At 36.7% G+C, this 15,580-nt stretch overlaps 1 protein-coding gene across 1 annotated transcript in view; it reads right to left on the bottom strand.

Moving 5' to 3' along the window:
• Positions 1-1,927: 1,927 nt before the first annotated feature.
• Positions 1,928-15,580, bottom strand: part of LOC113043661 (CD44 antigen-like) — a 59,731-nt gene continuing 46,078 nt past the window's right edge. The window contains exons 2-5 of the mRNA XM_026203170.1: positions 3,581-3,749; positions 3,346-3,482; positions 3,208-3,264; positions 1,928-2,266 (exon numbers count right to left, since the gene is read on the bottom strand). Coding sequence (XP_026058955.1) covers positions 2,160-2,266; positions 3,208-3,264; positions 3,346-3,482; positions 3,581-3,749 — 470 coding nt within the window. The 3' untranslated portion in view covers positions 1,928-2,159. The remainder of the gene's footprint in view (positions 2,267-3,207; positions 3,265-3,345; positions 3,483-3,580; positions 3,750-15,580) is intronic.

Below are 15,580 nucleotides of genomic sequence, written 5' to 3'. Positions count from 1 at the left end.
GCTTATTAATTAATAATATTAATAATGTTCATCGTCTGGCTGACTACGTATTATTATTATCATTATTATTATTATTTTATTTTTTTCTAAAATCCTGTCAAACATGCACAAACTACTAGCTACTACTAAATATTGTAGAAACATAATTTTCTGTAAAGTTGCTTTGTAATGATTTGTATTGTAAAAAGCGCTATACAAATAAACTTGAATTGAATACTATTTCCTGAATATTATGAAATATTGACATGGCAGTCCCCTGATGGTGTCATAATATGCAATATACATATATTTACACCCCACATAAGCTTTCGGTCATGCTCAACATTTATTTATAGTAGGTCTATATCTTTAAGCCCTTTCAAGCCACAAGCTTTTTAAATCTTGTTGTTGAAATCCAGCATTAAAAAAAAAATCCTGGCACCTAGGTTAATAATCAGCAGTATGCTTTTACACAAATAACTTTATTTTTTAATGTTTTGATATGTATTGATACAAATTACTTATTACAATCCCAACGAGAAACAACTGTGTTTTAAAAAACATGACTAAATCATCTAATCATTACTTGATATATTAGATGTGTTTGACTTCATGTGGTGCTGCACAGGATGATTGGCAAGAGTTGCAGTTGGGGTTAGTGATGGGGAGTTCGGATCATTTTACCGACTCTGACTTTTCAGTCTCGTTCAGCAAAATGAACAAAGTTTTTTTCAAGTCATTTCATTCATTTTAGCAAAATGTATTTAAAATGTTGTTACGTTTTCCTGTAGCTCAATTGGTAGAGCATTGCATAACACATGATAGGTAAAAACTGATAGCCTGTAAGTCACTTTTAATAAAAGCATCTGCTAAATGCATAAACTTAATTTAAAAATTTTATGTGTTACTTCAACACATCTAGTACTTACACAAACGTTGATCACACTACAAATACAAAACTAAAATGCTATAAGATACAGAAAAGATTAATTCATTCTTTACCTGGGTCTTCAGTCTGTGATTAGCTCACCTCAACTCTTTTCTGACAAGAAGTCTTCGGGTTTAAGTCATTCCTTAATCACGTGACAGACCCATACGCAAAACTAACGCGGTCTTGAGCCGGAAAGAGAATTGATTAGTTCATCTCATGAGTCTTTCGGGTCTCGGGTCATTCCTTAATCACGTGACAGACCCATATGCTATTTCTGACATTTCTGTCACTGTGTTTTTGTTACTGTTTCTTGAGCAAACTTGACATTTTGGTCTTATATATGTACAAGAAGATTGCTCAAAAAGGACATTATAACAAATTAAAAGCAAATCCTAAACTAACACTATAGTTCTATAGTCTAATCTGAAGGGTGAACTCAAAATACATAAATCATACAACAAGGTCATTTTTGAAGATTAGAATCCACTGTAAAAAAAAAAAAAAAAAACACCACCACCAGAAAAAAATCTCTTCTTTATCAAAGTGATTTCGCCATCATATGGACAAAATTTAAAGCATAACCAATAATTGTGATAAAAATAATAAGTACTATGCACCCATTTGTAAGGGAGGTTGTAAATTAACTAATTACTCTAGCCAATGTTGTCACGTCACGTGACAAAAGAACGAACAACCCTAAGACTCATCAGATGATGAACTAGTCAATTCTCTTTCCGGCTCAAGACTGCATTGACTGACACAGGTGAACTATTACTAGCAGAGCAGAACCGATAGAATAATGCGCATGCACGACTGAACGAATCACTCCTTGAGACGACTCCTTCTTCCTGAGTCACATTAAAGATTCATTCAAAATGAACGAATTGTTCAAGAATGGCACATCACTAGTTGGGGCGGAAACGAAAGTGGAGATATCGAGACAGACACTGCTCCCAGTAGTGACGCTCATGTGGTGTTTGCATACTCAAATACACAGACATTCCAGAACCGTTTTCATGAAACAACAGAACCCCTTTTTATATACTGCTTAACACAGAGCCATCTGTTCAAGAATAACATTCACACAGAAATAACAATTCAGGCAGAATTTCTAACTGGCATGCAGCCACTGATCAGCCGCTGATCATTTATGCAGTGGCACATTAAGTCTGATACATCTATTGATTAAGGGAGTACATGGCCAGATATATGAGGGCAGGGGAATCACATGACAAATCAGGAAACAGGACTAAACTACAAAATAAAAGACAACAACACAAAAACCCAAAAACATTTTTTCAGATGTTGACTTTTCAGAATCTTCTCCTCCAGCATTTGGTCCGCGTGTTGCAACTTCTGTCAAATGACAATTATACACAACTTAGTGTAAGCACAGATTATATACGTATATATATAAAAACAAGATCCCTTTCTGAAACAGCTTTTAGATATTTACATGAATTCAGTAAAACTAGCAAAAAATTGCAAAACTAACTAACAAAACTAGACATTTACAGCTTGACATTAGTTTGGTCATGTTTTTTGCAGAAATGTATTGGTTTTGTGCAGGGATGGAAAGTTTGACAAGGTTTCTCCTGAAACTGATGGAGCAAGTACATGTTAACAATATAGATAACACTGGTCACAATTTTAGAACTATTCTCTTTCAGAAATAAATTTTTATGAGCTCAATTCAAATATGACAATTAAAACAAATGACTGGCTGCTGTTTTCAAGATATTTAATTTTTTACATTTTACTTCCATAGTAGCTGTCACCTCTCCTGGTTATGTAACAGTTTAAAAATCAGCAAAACATATATTTATATGTCTTGTCTCCAATTTTACAGCAAAAATAAACACGATAGGCTTTCTTAACCATTTCTTAACTGTGCCTTTTTGATGCTAAAGTAACTACACCACTGTTCACACCTTTCATAACTCACTCATCCTTCTCCATTCCCAATTCAAGGGTGATACTGTATATACTGACTCAGTAGTATAACTTGAAAATTAGAGCCAATCAAACATTTTAAGCAAAATTTTTATTCTCAGTGACTCAGGATGAGTAAAGTTTGACTACATTTATTTCAGAAGCATTTTGGCTGTAGACCAGTGTGGAAAATAATGTCTTCTAAACAAACAAATGTTAAATATAAGAGTGAACATTAAATCTAGATAACATACACACATACACACACACACACACACACACACACACACATTTAGTTTTTTTTCATACAAAAGTGCCTTCCACTTCCATACATTTAAACTGTTATTCCTTGGTAAATGTAGTACCTGTTTCGCTTAATCCATAAGGGTCAATCATAGCTGTGCAGTTCTTCTCTGACGTATCTGATTAAAATGCAATGCTTTGTTAAAAAGATGATTGATCATGTGTTGACTAAAACTTACAGCATGTTGCACCAAACAAACCTTCAGCATCATAACAGAAGGCATCATATTTTTCACTGTCTTGAATTATTTTGATGATGCCGGTTTTGTTGCCAGCACAGTTTGTATTTTGGATGTGACGGAGTATCACCACCTCTGAGTCGTTTATCCATCCATACCTGCACACAAAATGTAAGTTTATATTAAGATGGAGCTCATGGTAATAATGATCCTGTATGTTTAATTTTCATTTAGATATAAGACTAAATCAAAGAACCTGCACGTCTGAAGTCCTTTATTGTAGGCTTTTTCCACCTGCTCCAGACTGGCTAGTGAAGAGGCTAAATGCTCACACAACCTCCTGGCCTCCTCAAACATCAGACTATAGCGTTCTCTCCCCTCCACGTGAAACACTCCACCAAAGCTGCAGCTCCTTGAGCGTACAACTGCAGGAGAAACAGGAAATTAATGATAGGTCATCGAGTCAATTTTATTCATACAGTAGGTGGACAACCGAAATGCCTTCTACCGCTTCCGAAGGGCCACAGCGGTAACAGCAAGTCAGTCAGGTTTTAAAGTTATCCACAAAACTGTAAGTTTGTAAAAGGAGATGAAACAATGAAATAAAACAACAATTAATTACATTATAATATAACAATGTAACATACTTAAATCCATTAGAAAATGTACAGTGAGTTAATTTCAAAATGTGGGACAGTCTTCGGCTGCAGTCTACTCATCAGAAATTAATAAAGCCTTTTCACAAAGGCACTAACTGCATGCTATTATTATTAAACAGTCATTACAGACGCTTTCATCCAAATTTATATATATATATATAGATTAAAAGCTAAATGTTTTCATTTCGCTTTGTTATTGGCAAAATAAATAAATAAATCCTTCAGGTTCCATATGCAGAGCAAAATGAGAATTGTCCAGTATTTAGAAATAATTCTTATTTACTTTGCTATTATTCTTGATATTTCAAACTGAATTATGCATTTACTGTGTGACCCAAAATGGAGTATTATCAGTTTCAGCTGATTCATTAGAAACTGCGCGGGCGTACACCGTGCCACTTTGGAATATTTTTTGCTCATTATGATTTTTTTCCATCAATACTGAAACACACGTTAACCTATGAATAATAGTTTAGCTTCAAAATGTGTAACTTCACAAATATGGAAACGTTTGGATTTGTCCCCAATGAGAGACCAACCTTACCTTATGTTTTGCTTTATTATTATTATTATTATTATTTTGTTTTTGTTTGTAGCTAAGCCTATATTATTATTTTATTCTGCAATTAAATGTATCCATTAGAATTATATATTTTTAATTATTGTTCTTTTCTGATAATTAAATTTAAAATGATTTATTTATTTGAAGTGAGGGAAAATAAAAATATCCTGTTGGTACATTATAATTATTAGGCATGCCGAATTTGATAAAATGTGACTTATACCTGACTCTTTTTTTTTCTCTCTCAAAAACTTTATTTTTATAATGTTTTAAAAAAACATGCAGCAAATGAAAATAGGCGATTCATTAGTTAAAATGTGTTACTGTGGGTTAATCTATATTAACTATTTAAATGTTTCATGTTTGTTAGTTTTTTCATTGCATCTGAAAATTACTTTAAGAAACAAAAAAAGCCTCCTCCCCTCTAAAAATTGGGCATCATTCACAGTTACTTAAAACTTCAGGTTTGGAGGCCGTTTTTGTTGTATTTTTTAAATTTATTTTATTATTATTATTATTTTTATTTTATTTTTTCTACGTTCAATATGTTCTTGATTTGCATGTTCTGGTCACCTCAGTTTTTACAACAATGCTTGATTACATTTACATTACATTTATTCATTTAGCAGACACTTTTATCCAAAGCGACCTACAGATGAGGACAGTGGAAGAAATCAAAAACAACAAAAAGAGCAATGATATATAAGTGCTATAACAATTCTCAGTTAGGTTAACACTGTACACGTAGCATGGGATTTTAAATAATATAATAAATAAAAAGAAAACAGATAGAATAAAAAATAAAAGAATAGAGCAAGCTAGTTAGAGGTCTTTACACATACACACATATATATAATTGCATAATAAATTAATTAAAAGAAAAATAGAATACAAAAAAATTAGGAAGGTAGTTAGATTTTTTAAGAATAGAATTAGAATAGTGAGTGTTAAAGTTAGAGGGTCAAATAAAGATGGAAGAGATGTGTTTTAAGCCGATTCTTGAAGATGGCTAAGGACTCAGCTGCTCGGATTGAGTTGGGAAGGTCCTTCCACCAGGAGGAACATTTACTTTAAAAGTCTGTAAAAGTGACTTTGTGCTTCTTTGGGATGAACAATCAAGCGATGTTCACTTGCAGAACGCAAGCTTCTAGAGGCACATAAGTCTGAAATAGATTAGATTGTATGCCAAAACAGGAATATAGAATAATTATTTTGAATGTTAATGGATTACTAAATCCAATTAAAAGAAGTAAACTTTTTGCCAAAATGTAGAGAAAATCAACAGATAATCTTTTGGCAAGAGACTCATCTTTCTGACACAGAGCATGGAAAGTTAGGGAAAATGGGATTTGGAGCTGTAAGGTCCAGGCACTCGGCCCAAGGAAGGTATCCGGTGCTGGATGAAGGTTTCCTGCGTGTTCATTCTTTCAGCGCGAGTTAATCAATTTAGGTTAAACTCAAATCTGACTCCATTTATTATCTAATCTGACTCCATTTTAGTATGATCTCGAATTTAGGTTGAAAGGCAAATTGGTTGTTTGTTGGTCTCCAATTATTATTGTTATTCTTCTGACATTTGATTATTCTCATTTAACTCTTTACTTTATTTAACTCGTTCATTAGGAATCTATGTCGCTCAGGGTGCCCCACGACGGCCGTTCTTCTACGTGTGTCCCACGATCACAAACTCGCCAGTCTCAACAGTAGTCAGAGGTTATGACTAATCCGTTTAGTCCCCCTCAGCTACCCATGTACAACTTAGTTAAAGCTCCAACAATAATCAGCGGTTCTGCTAGCACTACCTGTCTAGCCCCCAACAGTTATATAACTACGTACAACTTAATTAACGATGAGACAATAACCAGTGGTTATGACCAGTACTTTTACTAGCCCCCCCATAGTTAATGCAACTGAGTAAAACTTAAGTAAAGTCAAGCGGTTTAGCCAGAAATCTTAAACCTCACCTGATGTGCCCTATGCTCCATCTAGTCTGAGTTTTAGTATGCACTTAACCCTGGACGCAGATTTGCGGAAACATAGCCTTCACTTAATCTACTTGAGAAAATAATTTCAGACTAAGTCAGAGTAAATAAAATGTAACAATTTATTATCAGTCAGGTAAGGATAATGCCAATTATACATAGCCAATTCAAATCAATATAAGACATCAAATTCTCAAAGATGAATCTAATAGTAAAAGATGCATACATGACTCTTAGAAAAATACATAGTATGAAGTGTGTGGACACACTTCATGCTATGGGCTCATTCCAGCTACAGAAGGCCCTGATCCTGTTGCTGCAAACCTTTAAATACCTCAGACCAAGACAAACATCCCCCGAGATGTAGACGGAAACAAACAATTGTAATTTGCATTAAGTCAGGTCTCAGACCAGGGTAGTTTACACCTCAATGGGAACAGAAGGTAATTTACATGGAGGACCCTGGGAAGGGGCACTCCCTCCCATTACAGTAGGCAAAATATCTCTTAATTCTTAGGAAATGAATTATCTTTTAATCTACTTTTGTAAGACTGAGACCATTGTACCAGTTGCACTGAGACGATTCAAATGACACCAAACATGACTGTAAAGTGAAGTGAAAGTGAAAGTGAAGTGACATTCAGCCAAGTATGGTGACCCATACTCAGAATTTGTGCTCTGCATTTAACCCATCCAAAGTGCACACACACAGAGCAGTGAACACACACACACACACCCGGAGCAGTGTTCATCATTTATGCTGCGGCGCACGGGGAGCAGTTGGGGGTTCGATGCCTTGCTCAAGGGCACCTAAGTCGTGGTATTGAAGGTGGAGAGAGAACTGTACATGCATCTCCCCACCCATAATTCCTGCCGGCCCGAAACTCGAACTCACAACCTTTCGATTGGGAGTCCGACACTCTAACCATTAGGCAACGACTTCCCCAAAATATCACTTGCATTAATATAGAACATTATATTCTACTATTGACCTTTCTGAGTGAGCTATGTGAAGGGAAGGAATGGAATGAGAAGGAACTGTTGCATATGTGAGAGAGGCGTTTCCTGCATTTTCTCTCAGTGAGATGTGGGAACAGATGTCTGTATGTTAATGCACTGTGTGTCCTTAGAATGCCTCAGAAGATCAAACTGTCTGAGGTTTCTGTAATTCTTACAGAGCCTTTTTTCTTTATTTAATAATGGATGTAAATGGGGAGTAGTGACATTAATTCCGAACAAAGTTAATTTTCAGGTGCTTTCTGAAATAACTGATAGAGAAGGGTAATATAACCTTGTTAAAGGGACTATTGACCAAAAGGAAGTCACATTAGTCAATGTATACAGACCACCTGGAGAAGACAAAGCATCTATCAAGAAAATATTTACTATTATAGCCAAGGAGACCTCTAGTACATTGATCTGTGGGGGGGGGACTGGAATTTACAACTCCAACCTAAATTTGATTCAACTTCCATCAAGCAAATTAGTCGAGAAGCTAGACAAATTAGAAATATGATGAAAGAATTGGGCTTAATAGATGTTTGGCGAGATCAATATCCTTGCAAAAAATAATTTACTTTCTTTTCCTCTGCTCATATGTCTCACTCTAGAATTTATTATTTTTTATGTTTGGATCAGACCGACATAGAGTGAAGGACTGTGAAATAGGAGCAAGGGACATCTCAGACCATTCAGGAGTATACCTCAGTGTTCCTGGACAGTAAACCTAAAAAGACATTCTGGCGACTCAGTGCCAGTCATTTAAATGATAAGAATATGTTAAAAAAGAACTCTCTGAGTACATAAGACAATGATAATGGAGAGGTGTCACCTTGTACCCTATGGGACGCATCTAAAGCCGTTATGTGAGGTAAACTTATATAGTGGGCATCGCAGAGAAAAAAAAACAGATACTTTTAAAGAATCTAAATATGCAACTTAAAGAGTTAGAGAAAAATGATCCAACTATTTTCTAAATTATAAAAGAAGTTAGATCGCAACTTAATAGGATTATATGATGAACAAGTAAAATTAAAACTGAAATTTATAAAGCAGAGTTATTATGAAAATGGTCCAAAAGCAAAAAAAAAACAAAAAAAACTTATAGCTTGGAGAATAAGGGAAAAAAGGTGGAGAGGAGTATATTTAAAATTAGAGATCCCAGAACTAAAAAGATATGTCATGAATTAGAAGAACTACAACAGGTTTTGAAAAGTACTATAAGGAATTATATACTCAGAAAAATCATATTCACCCCGCAAGGGTATACCAGATTTTTTACATACATTGAATTTACCATCAATTGGATCAATGCAAAACAAAATATAAAATCAAAATATAACAACAGAGGAAATAAGTAAGGCTATATCAAAACTTAAAACAAATAAAGTACCAGGAATGGACGGTTTGTCTGCTGAATGGTATAAAACATTCAAGGAACAACTGACACCAATAATTCATAATTGCTTTAATTCTACCTTACGGGAAGCAAATTCTTTTAGATTTAATAGATATCAAACAGGATTTGTAAAACAAAGACAGACATATGGATAACACATGGCGAGCCCTGCACATAAGGGATTATATATCTCAGAATAAAACTAGCACTCTTCTAATTAGTTTAGATTAGGGCCGGGACTTTAACGCGTTAATTGAGATTAATTAATTACACAAAAAATAACACGTTAACTAAGATTAATTAATTACAGAAAAAAAAAACCGCGGAACGTTTCTCACTGGATGAGTTTCGGCGGACCGATTATACTGGAGCACCGACTAGCGTTCGCATATCACCGCAGCACATGATCGAGCCTCAAGTATCACCTAAACGCAAAACATATAGCAGCTAGCGTGGACTTTACACTTTATGTTGAACTATGTATTATTTTGTTGATGCAACAGTTTATGTTGAACTCTTTATTGTTTTGGCCAAGGTTATTGAGAGTTGGACTTAGTATGTTATGGCCTCTGAAGCAACAGAGAGATGTTTTCTAATAGTCAGGGTTTCCAATGTTCTGAATGTAATTGACAGTATTGTGTTTTACTTAAAAAAACGCTTTACAGAAGGTTCCAGCACCTATAAGCTACCTGAATTTCTGAAATTTACTATTTCTAAATTGTTTCTAAATATGCTATTGATACACTTCATTGCAAAAATTGCACTGGTCTGCTAGACTTGGTTGAACAAAGATAAACAATATTTTGTTGCTTAAGCTTATGTATTCAGTCATTATTCAACGGTATACTATAAATCCATGTGAAAAAAAATTACTTCTCACTGTTCTCAGGTCAAATATTTATATGCGATTAAAATGCGATTAATTTCGATTAATTAATTACAAAGCCTCTAATTAATTAGATTAATTTTTTTAATCGAGTCCTGGCCCTAGTTTAGAAAAAGATTTTGATTCAGTAAGCTTGGATTTTTTATACTTAGTTTTGCAACATTTTGGATTTGAAGATACAATTAGAATATTTAAATCTTTATATTTAACCCCTATAGGAAGAATTAAAATGAATGGGGGCATTTCTGAACATATTATTCTAGAAAGGGGATGTTGACAAGGATGCCTGTTAAGCCCTACGCTATTTGCGTTATTTATTGAACCCTTGGCACAACTAATCAGGGATGATACAGAAATAAAAGGAGTAGTTGTTAAAGATATAGAACACAAGATTATTCTATACGCTGATGATGTGTTATTGTTTCTTACATACCCAGAATGTAGCTTACCCAAAGTGATGTACTCTCTTGAGAAATTTGGACTTTATTCAGGATATAAATTGAATATACATAAAACACAAACTCTTCCATGTAATCCTAGTACCAAAATCCGTAATGAATATACATTTAAATGGAATACATCCTCGATGAAACATCTTGGGGTTCATATTCCTGCAGACTTATCAAATATTTATAAAATGAACTATTATCCCATTACAAAAATTATAAAATAAATAGATGGCTTCTAGTGCCTTTAGACCTACACAACCGAATAGAGATAATAAAGATGAATATATTGCCACGAATACTTTTTCTTTTTCAAGCATTACCAATAGAAATACGAAAAATACAATTTGATGAATGGAAAAAAACTAATATCCCATTTCATCTGGAAAGTTGGGCGGCCTAGAGTACGATTTAACACTCTACAACTTCCTAAAGATCAAGGTGGGAGAGGTCTACCCTCGTTAGACGACTACTATAAGGCAGCACAATTAAGACACCTGGTTTGCTGGTGTAAAGATGAATACTGTGCAAAGTGGAATGATTTTGAACAGTCACAACTTGAATTACCTCGTGTTACTAGGAGATAGAAACTTTCAGCAGACACAGTTACATAAATTGAATTATTTGACAAGGACTCAATTAGAAATTTGGTATAAAGAATTTAAGAATTCTAAAATTGGAAGACAAGGAAGGATACTAAGATGGATAGAATATGATTTACAGTTTAAACCTGCAAGACTGGATCTAAGATTTAAGCAATGGAGTTCACAAGATATAACATCCTTTTGCCTTATCTCTACTGAGAGTGGACTAGAGAGTTTCCAACAACCTTCTTACAAATTTAACCTAGGTAAACAAGATTTTTTCCGTTACCTTCAAGTTAGACATTATTTTAATGAAAATATAAGAGATCCAGAAGATCCGGGATCAACTACTGTATAGTACAGATATTTGTGGATGCTTATAAAAAGAAGGTGAATAAGCAACTTATATCAAGAATTTATTCCTGTTTAATGTCAACAAAAAACACTCAACAATGTATGTGAACCAAAAACGGAAAAAGGAAGCCAATATAAATATAACAGAAGAATGGTTAACTATGTGGAGAACACTGATGACTACAACTAATTCAGATTTATGGAGGGAATTCACCTGGAAAATATAATAAGGTTTTTCATTACTCCTAGAATAAAACATTTTCAAACTGGAAATCAAAAAGTAGGTGAATGCTGGAGAAAATTTGGAAATTTAATGGCTGACCATTTACACATCTTTTGGGACTGCAATAGTATCCTTACTTACTGGCAGAATCTAAATAAAGAGATAAATGAAATAATGGCATTGGATCTTGAGTGTAACTTTAAAACAATGTATTTGGGAATTTTCTCTTCAAAAATAACTAAGAAGGATATTTATCTCTTTAATATACTATTAACCTCTAGTAAGAAGGCCATTACAAGGAAATGGCTCAAGGAAGATCCACCATCTGTATGTGAATGGCAAGAAATTGTAAATGATGTGTACAGTATGGAAGTGCTGATGACCCTTTCCTTAAGACAACAGTCTACTAAAATGTCATTCTACTGGGGAAAATGGATGAGAAAAAAATCAATAAACTGTGACAGATAGGTAACCCTTAACATAACTTTATAAAGTAGAACCTGATCAAAGTATAATTACTGATGAACGCAATGTAAACTGTATTAGGTGACCTGTGTATGTATATGTTTATGTTTATATGTTACTTTTTGTAACAAGTTCTTTGTTCCGTATGTTTGGAAAAAATGGAGGAAAAAAATAAAGGAAAAAATAAAAAATGTAACAGTCTAATCAATAATGAGCATTAATATATTCCGCACTCAAGCATACAGTATGTATTAAATTTGCCACAAAGCACAGGCAGAAGTAGTCTATTTATTGTGAAAAAGGAGACATTTTAATTTATTTATAAACTAATGTTTTCTTGTCTGCTGCAAGATGACATTCACGGTGCTGATTCTCATCTCCACAGGATGCACATAATCAGGGAGTATTTCTGTATATTAGTTTTTATTGAGGTTTTCAAACATCAAAAACAAAAAATAACAGACAAAAAGACCCTTCAACAAACAAATCTTTGCAATGTGTAAAATGAATCAAAAGTACTATAAAAGGAAGACGTGCATAAAGCCAACCTCTATTACAGAGTGTAATCACAATAATTACATAAAGTGATTATTACAGAACAGAAAAACATAAATAAGTAATTTAATCCTTCTGGTTTGACAAAAAAGTAAAGACTGGTTCCCACATCTTTTGAAATTTAGCAGGGTTCCCGGATAAAGAGTATCTAATTTTAGATGTAATGTAGAAGCTCGAGCCGTGCGCTCTCGTCTGCATGTCCTGTTTCTTGTTGGAGCGTGGTGTTCGGATCCCGGCACTCATGTTTTTCTGAGTTTTGGTTTCGTGTCGGGGACCGGCCACTCGCGCTCCATGTTCTGTTTTATTGTGGTATCGTGCGGTCTCAATGTGTTGTCTTGTATTGTTGCACACAGCTCGAGTTATCGGCTGTGTGCTTTCTTGTTCTATTTTGTCTTGCTGTCGCACGCAGCTTAGTTTTTCCTGGCTGCGTGCTGTCTTCTGTGAACACGCGGTTTATGAGCTTGCTCATTAGCTGCGTGTTTGTGTCCAATTCAAGCACATGGCTTGCGATTGGTTTGCTGGCCATGTGCTTGTTTTTGTTTTGTGTGTCTACATGGCTTTTGTCTTCGTTCCTATCTGCCATGTGCTCTCGTCAATTGTTTTGACCCCACCCATCTTGTTACCTGATTATTGAAGTAATTTTCCCCACATGTGTTCCCTCGTTACCATCCTCATTAGCTCCCTATTTATTTTCCTTGTGTTTGCAGTCTGGGTGCTAGTTCGTCGTCGAATATTTGTCTGTGTATATTGTGCCTTGCCTTGCCAGTCAAGTTTGTCTGTTTTCCCCCACGGGGTAGTTTTTGTTTGTTTGTTTTATTTTTAGTACTATTAAAGAGCCCTTCTCTCTGCATCATTGATTCCTCGCCTCATCCCTCTACCTAAACCCTGACAGTACGAACTAGCCAGTATGAGGACTCAGCGGAAGAAGGGTTTGCACTGTCCACCAGCCTCCACTCTCTCCAGCCCCACTACCAGCGCATGATCCAGTTTAAATCCTTGATCTCTCTCCCATCAACAAGGGACTGATATGAGGGATTTTGCCCTGGAGTTCAGTGGTACTGCAGAGGGATTGAAGTTCAATGATGCGGCCCTCAAGGACCTCTTCAATTACACCCTTGATGAGCCTTTCAGCTGGTGGAGAATGAGGGGGCCGGACCACCTGTCGTTTGGGGAGTTTGTGGGGTTCGTGGCACGTTCCCCAGCTAAGGAGGCTGCAGTGCTGCCTGTGGTGCCCGTCAAAGCCGCAGTTCCCCCTGTGGTGGAAGAAGGAGCTGCAGTACCCCCAGAGGCGACTTGCGACACTGCAGAACCCCTAGAGGTGGCCGAAGAGACTGCAGCACTTCACTCTCGCAGACGGAAGAGGGGAAAGAAGAGGAATGGCTCTGCCCCACCACTGCCAGAGGAGCCTGATGAGGCTGCAGCGCCCCAGTCTCGGAGACGGAGGAGAAGGAGAAAGGCTTCCTCCATCCCACATGGCCCGGAGGCCATTCAGGAGCCCACTGCTGGCCTGGAGGCCATTCCAGTCATGCCCAGTCTCCTTGCCCTGCCGGTGCCGCCGCCCAGTCTCCTTGCCCTGATGCCGGCTCTGTCTAAGCTCCCTGCCCTGATGCCTGCTCTACCCAAGCTCCCTGCCCTGATGCCGGCTCTACCCTTGAGGAGTGCCTTGCCGGTTTTGCCCTCCCTATCTGTCGGGGTCCCTGTTTGGCTGGAGGCCTCCTGGTCACTCCGTTCGGCTCTGCCCTGGTGGTCTGCCGGGGTTCCTGTTTGGCCGGATCCTCGCTGGTTCGTCCCCCCGACTCCGCCCTGGTGCTCTGCCGGGGTTCCTGTTTGGCTGGATCCTCGCTGGTCTGTCGTTCCGGCACCGCCCTGGTGGTCTGTCAGGGTTTCTATTAGGCCGGATCCTCGCTGGCTCATCTCTCTGGCTCCACCCTGGCCCACTGCTGAGACTCCTGGACTGCCTGAGCCTCCTTGGCTCAGCCCTCCCTGGTCTCTTTAATAACTGCTTGGGTTTTCCTGTTGCTTGACTGGGCTCCCTTCCTTCTCTCCCCTATTTTGTCTGTATTTTGATTTGTATGTCTTGTGTTCTGTTGTGTACCGGGTTTGTGTTGCCATGCCTGTCCTGTCTTGTTCCCGTCTTGTTTTTGGGTGTTCCTCGTTAGGGACGCCAGGTCGTCATTATTTTCATGTGCACTCTCGTCTGTGTGTCCTGTTTCTTGTTGGAGCGTGGTGTTCGGATCCCGGCACTCATGTTTTATTGAGTTTTGGTTTCGTGTCGGGGACCGGACATCCCACCTATACATTAAATTAAATTTATGCATTTAGCAGACTCTTTTATCCAAAGCGACATACAGTGCATTCAGGCTATCAATTTTTACATATCATGTGTTCCCGGGAATCAAACCCCCAACCTTGCACTTGCTTGCTTGCTAGCGCAGTACTCTACCAGTTGAGCTACAGGAACACATTAATGTTCTGCAGTTCGCTGCCCAGTAATAATGACGAAAGTTGGGCAAACCCAAACCCCCCCAAGCATTTTGGTTTATACACGTGGGTTTTGGATATACGAGTGACTTTGTAGCCCCAGATGAAAGGCAAAATTATTGAGTCAAGAGTTCTGAAAAAAGATGTGGGTAAAAAAAAAAGGCAAAATTTAGAAAGAGATATAAAAATCTAGGAAGGATCACCATTTTAATTGCATTAATGCGGCCGATCATTGAAATAGGGATTGATCTCCATCTTTCTATGTCCTTCTTTAGGTTATCCAATAAAGCAAAAAAAACTAAATTGCCAATTTAGAGTGGGAATTTAGTTTAGAATAGATTATATTTACGAAACGTCTAACATTAAAAAAGGAAAATCTTTTTGGGATAAAGCCAACTTGGTTAGGATGAATAATCGTTGAAATATATTTGTTTAATCTTGTTGCCAAAATTTTTGTGAACACTTTTAAATCCGAACTGAGAAGAGAAATTGGACGAAAAGAAGACACATCAGTCTCATCTTTGCCTTTCTTAAGAAGTAAATAAATATGGGCGGAGTATAGAGAAGGGGGAAATTCCTGCTTAAGGAAGGAGTGATTGAACATCCGTAACATAAGGGGCAAAATTTTATCTGCATATTTCTTATAAAATTCAAAACTGAA

The sequence above is a fragment of the Carassius auratus genome, chromosome 25, assembly GCF_003368295.1.
Source record: "Carassius auratus strain Wakin chromosome 25, ASM336829v1, whole genome shotgun sequence".
Taxonomy (NCBI): Eukaryota; Metazoa; Chordata; class Actinopteri; order Cypriniformes; family Cyprinidae; genus Carassius; species Carassius auratus.
Note: the sequence above shows the minus strand (reverse complement) of the source record. Positions and strands in the feature narration are given on the sequence as shown.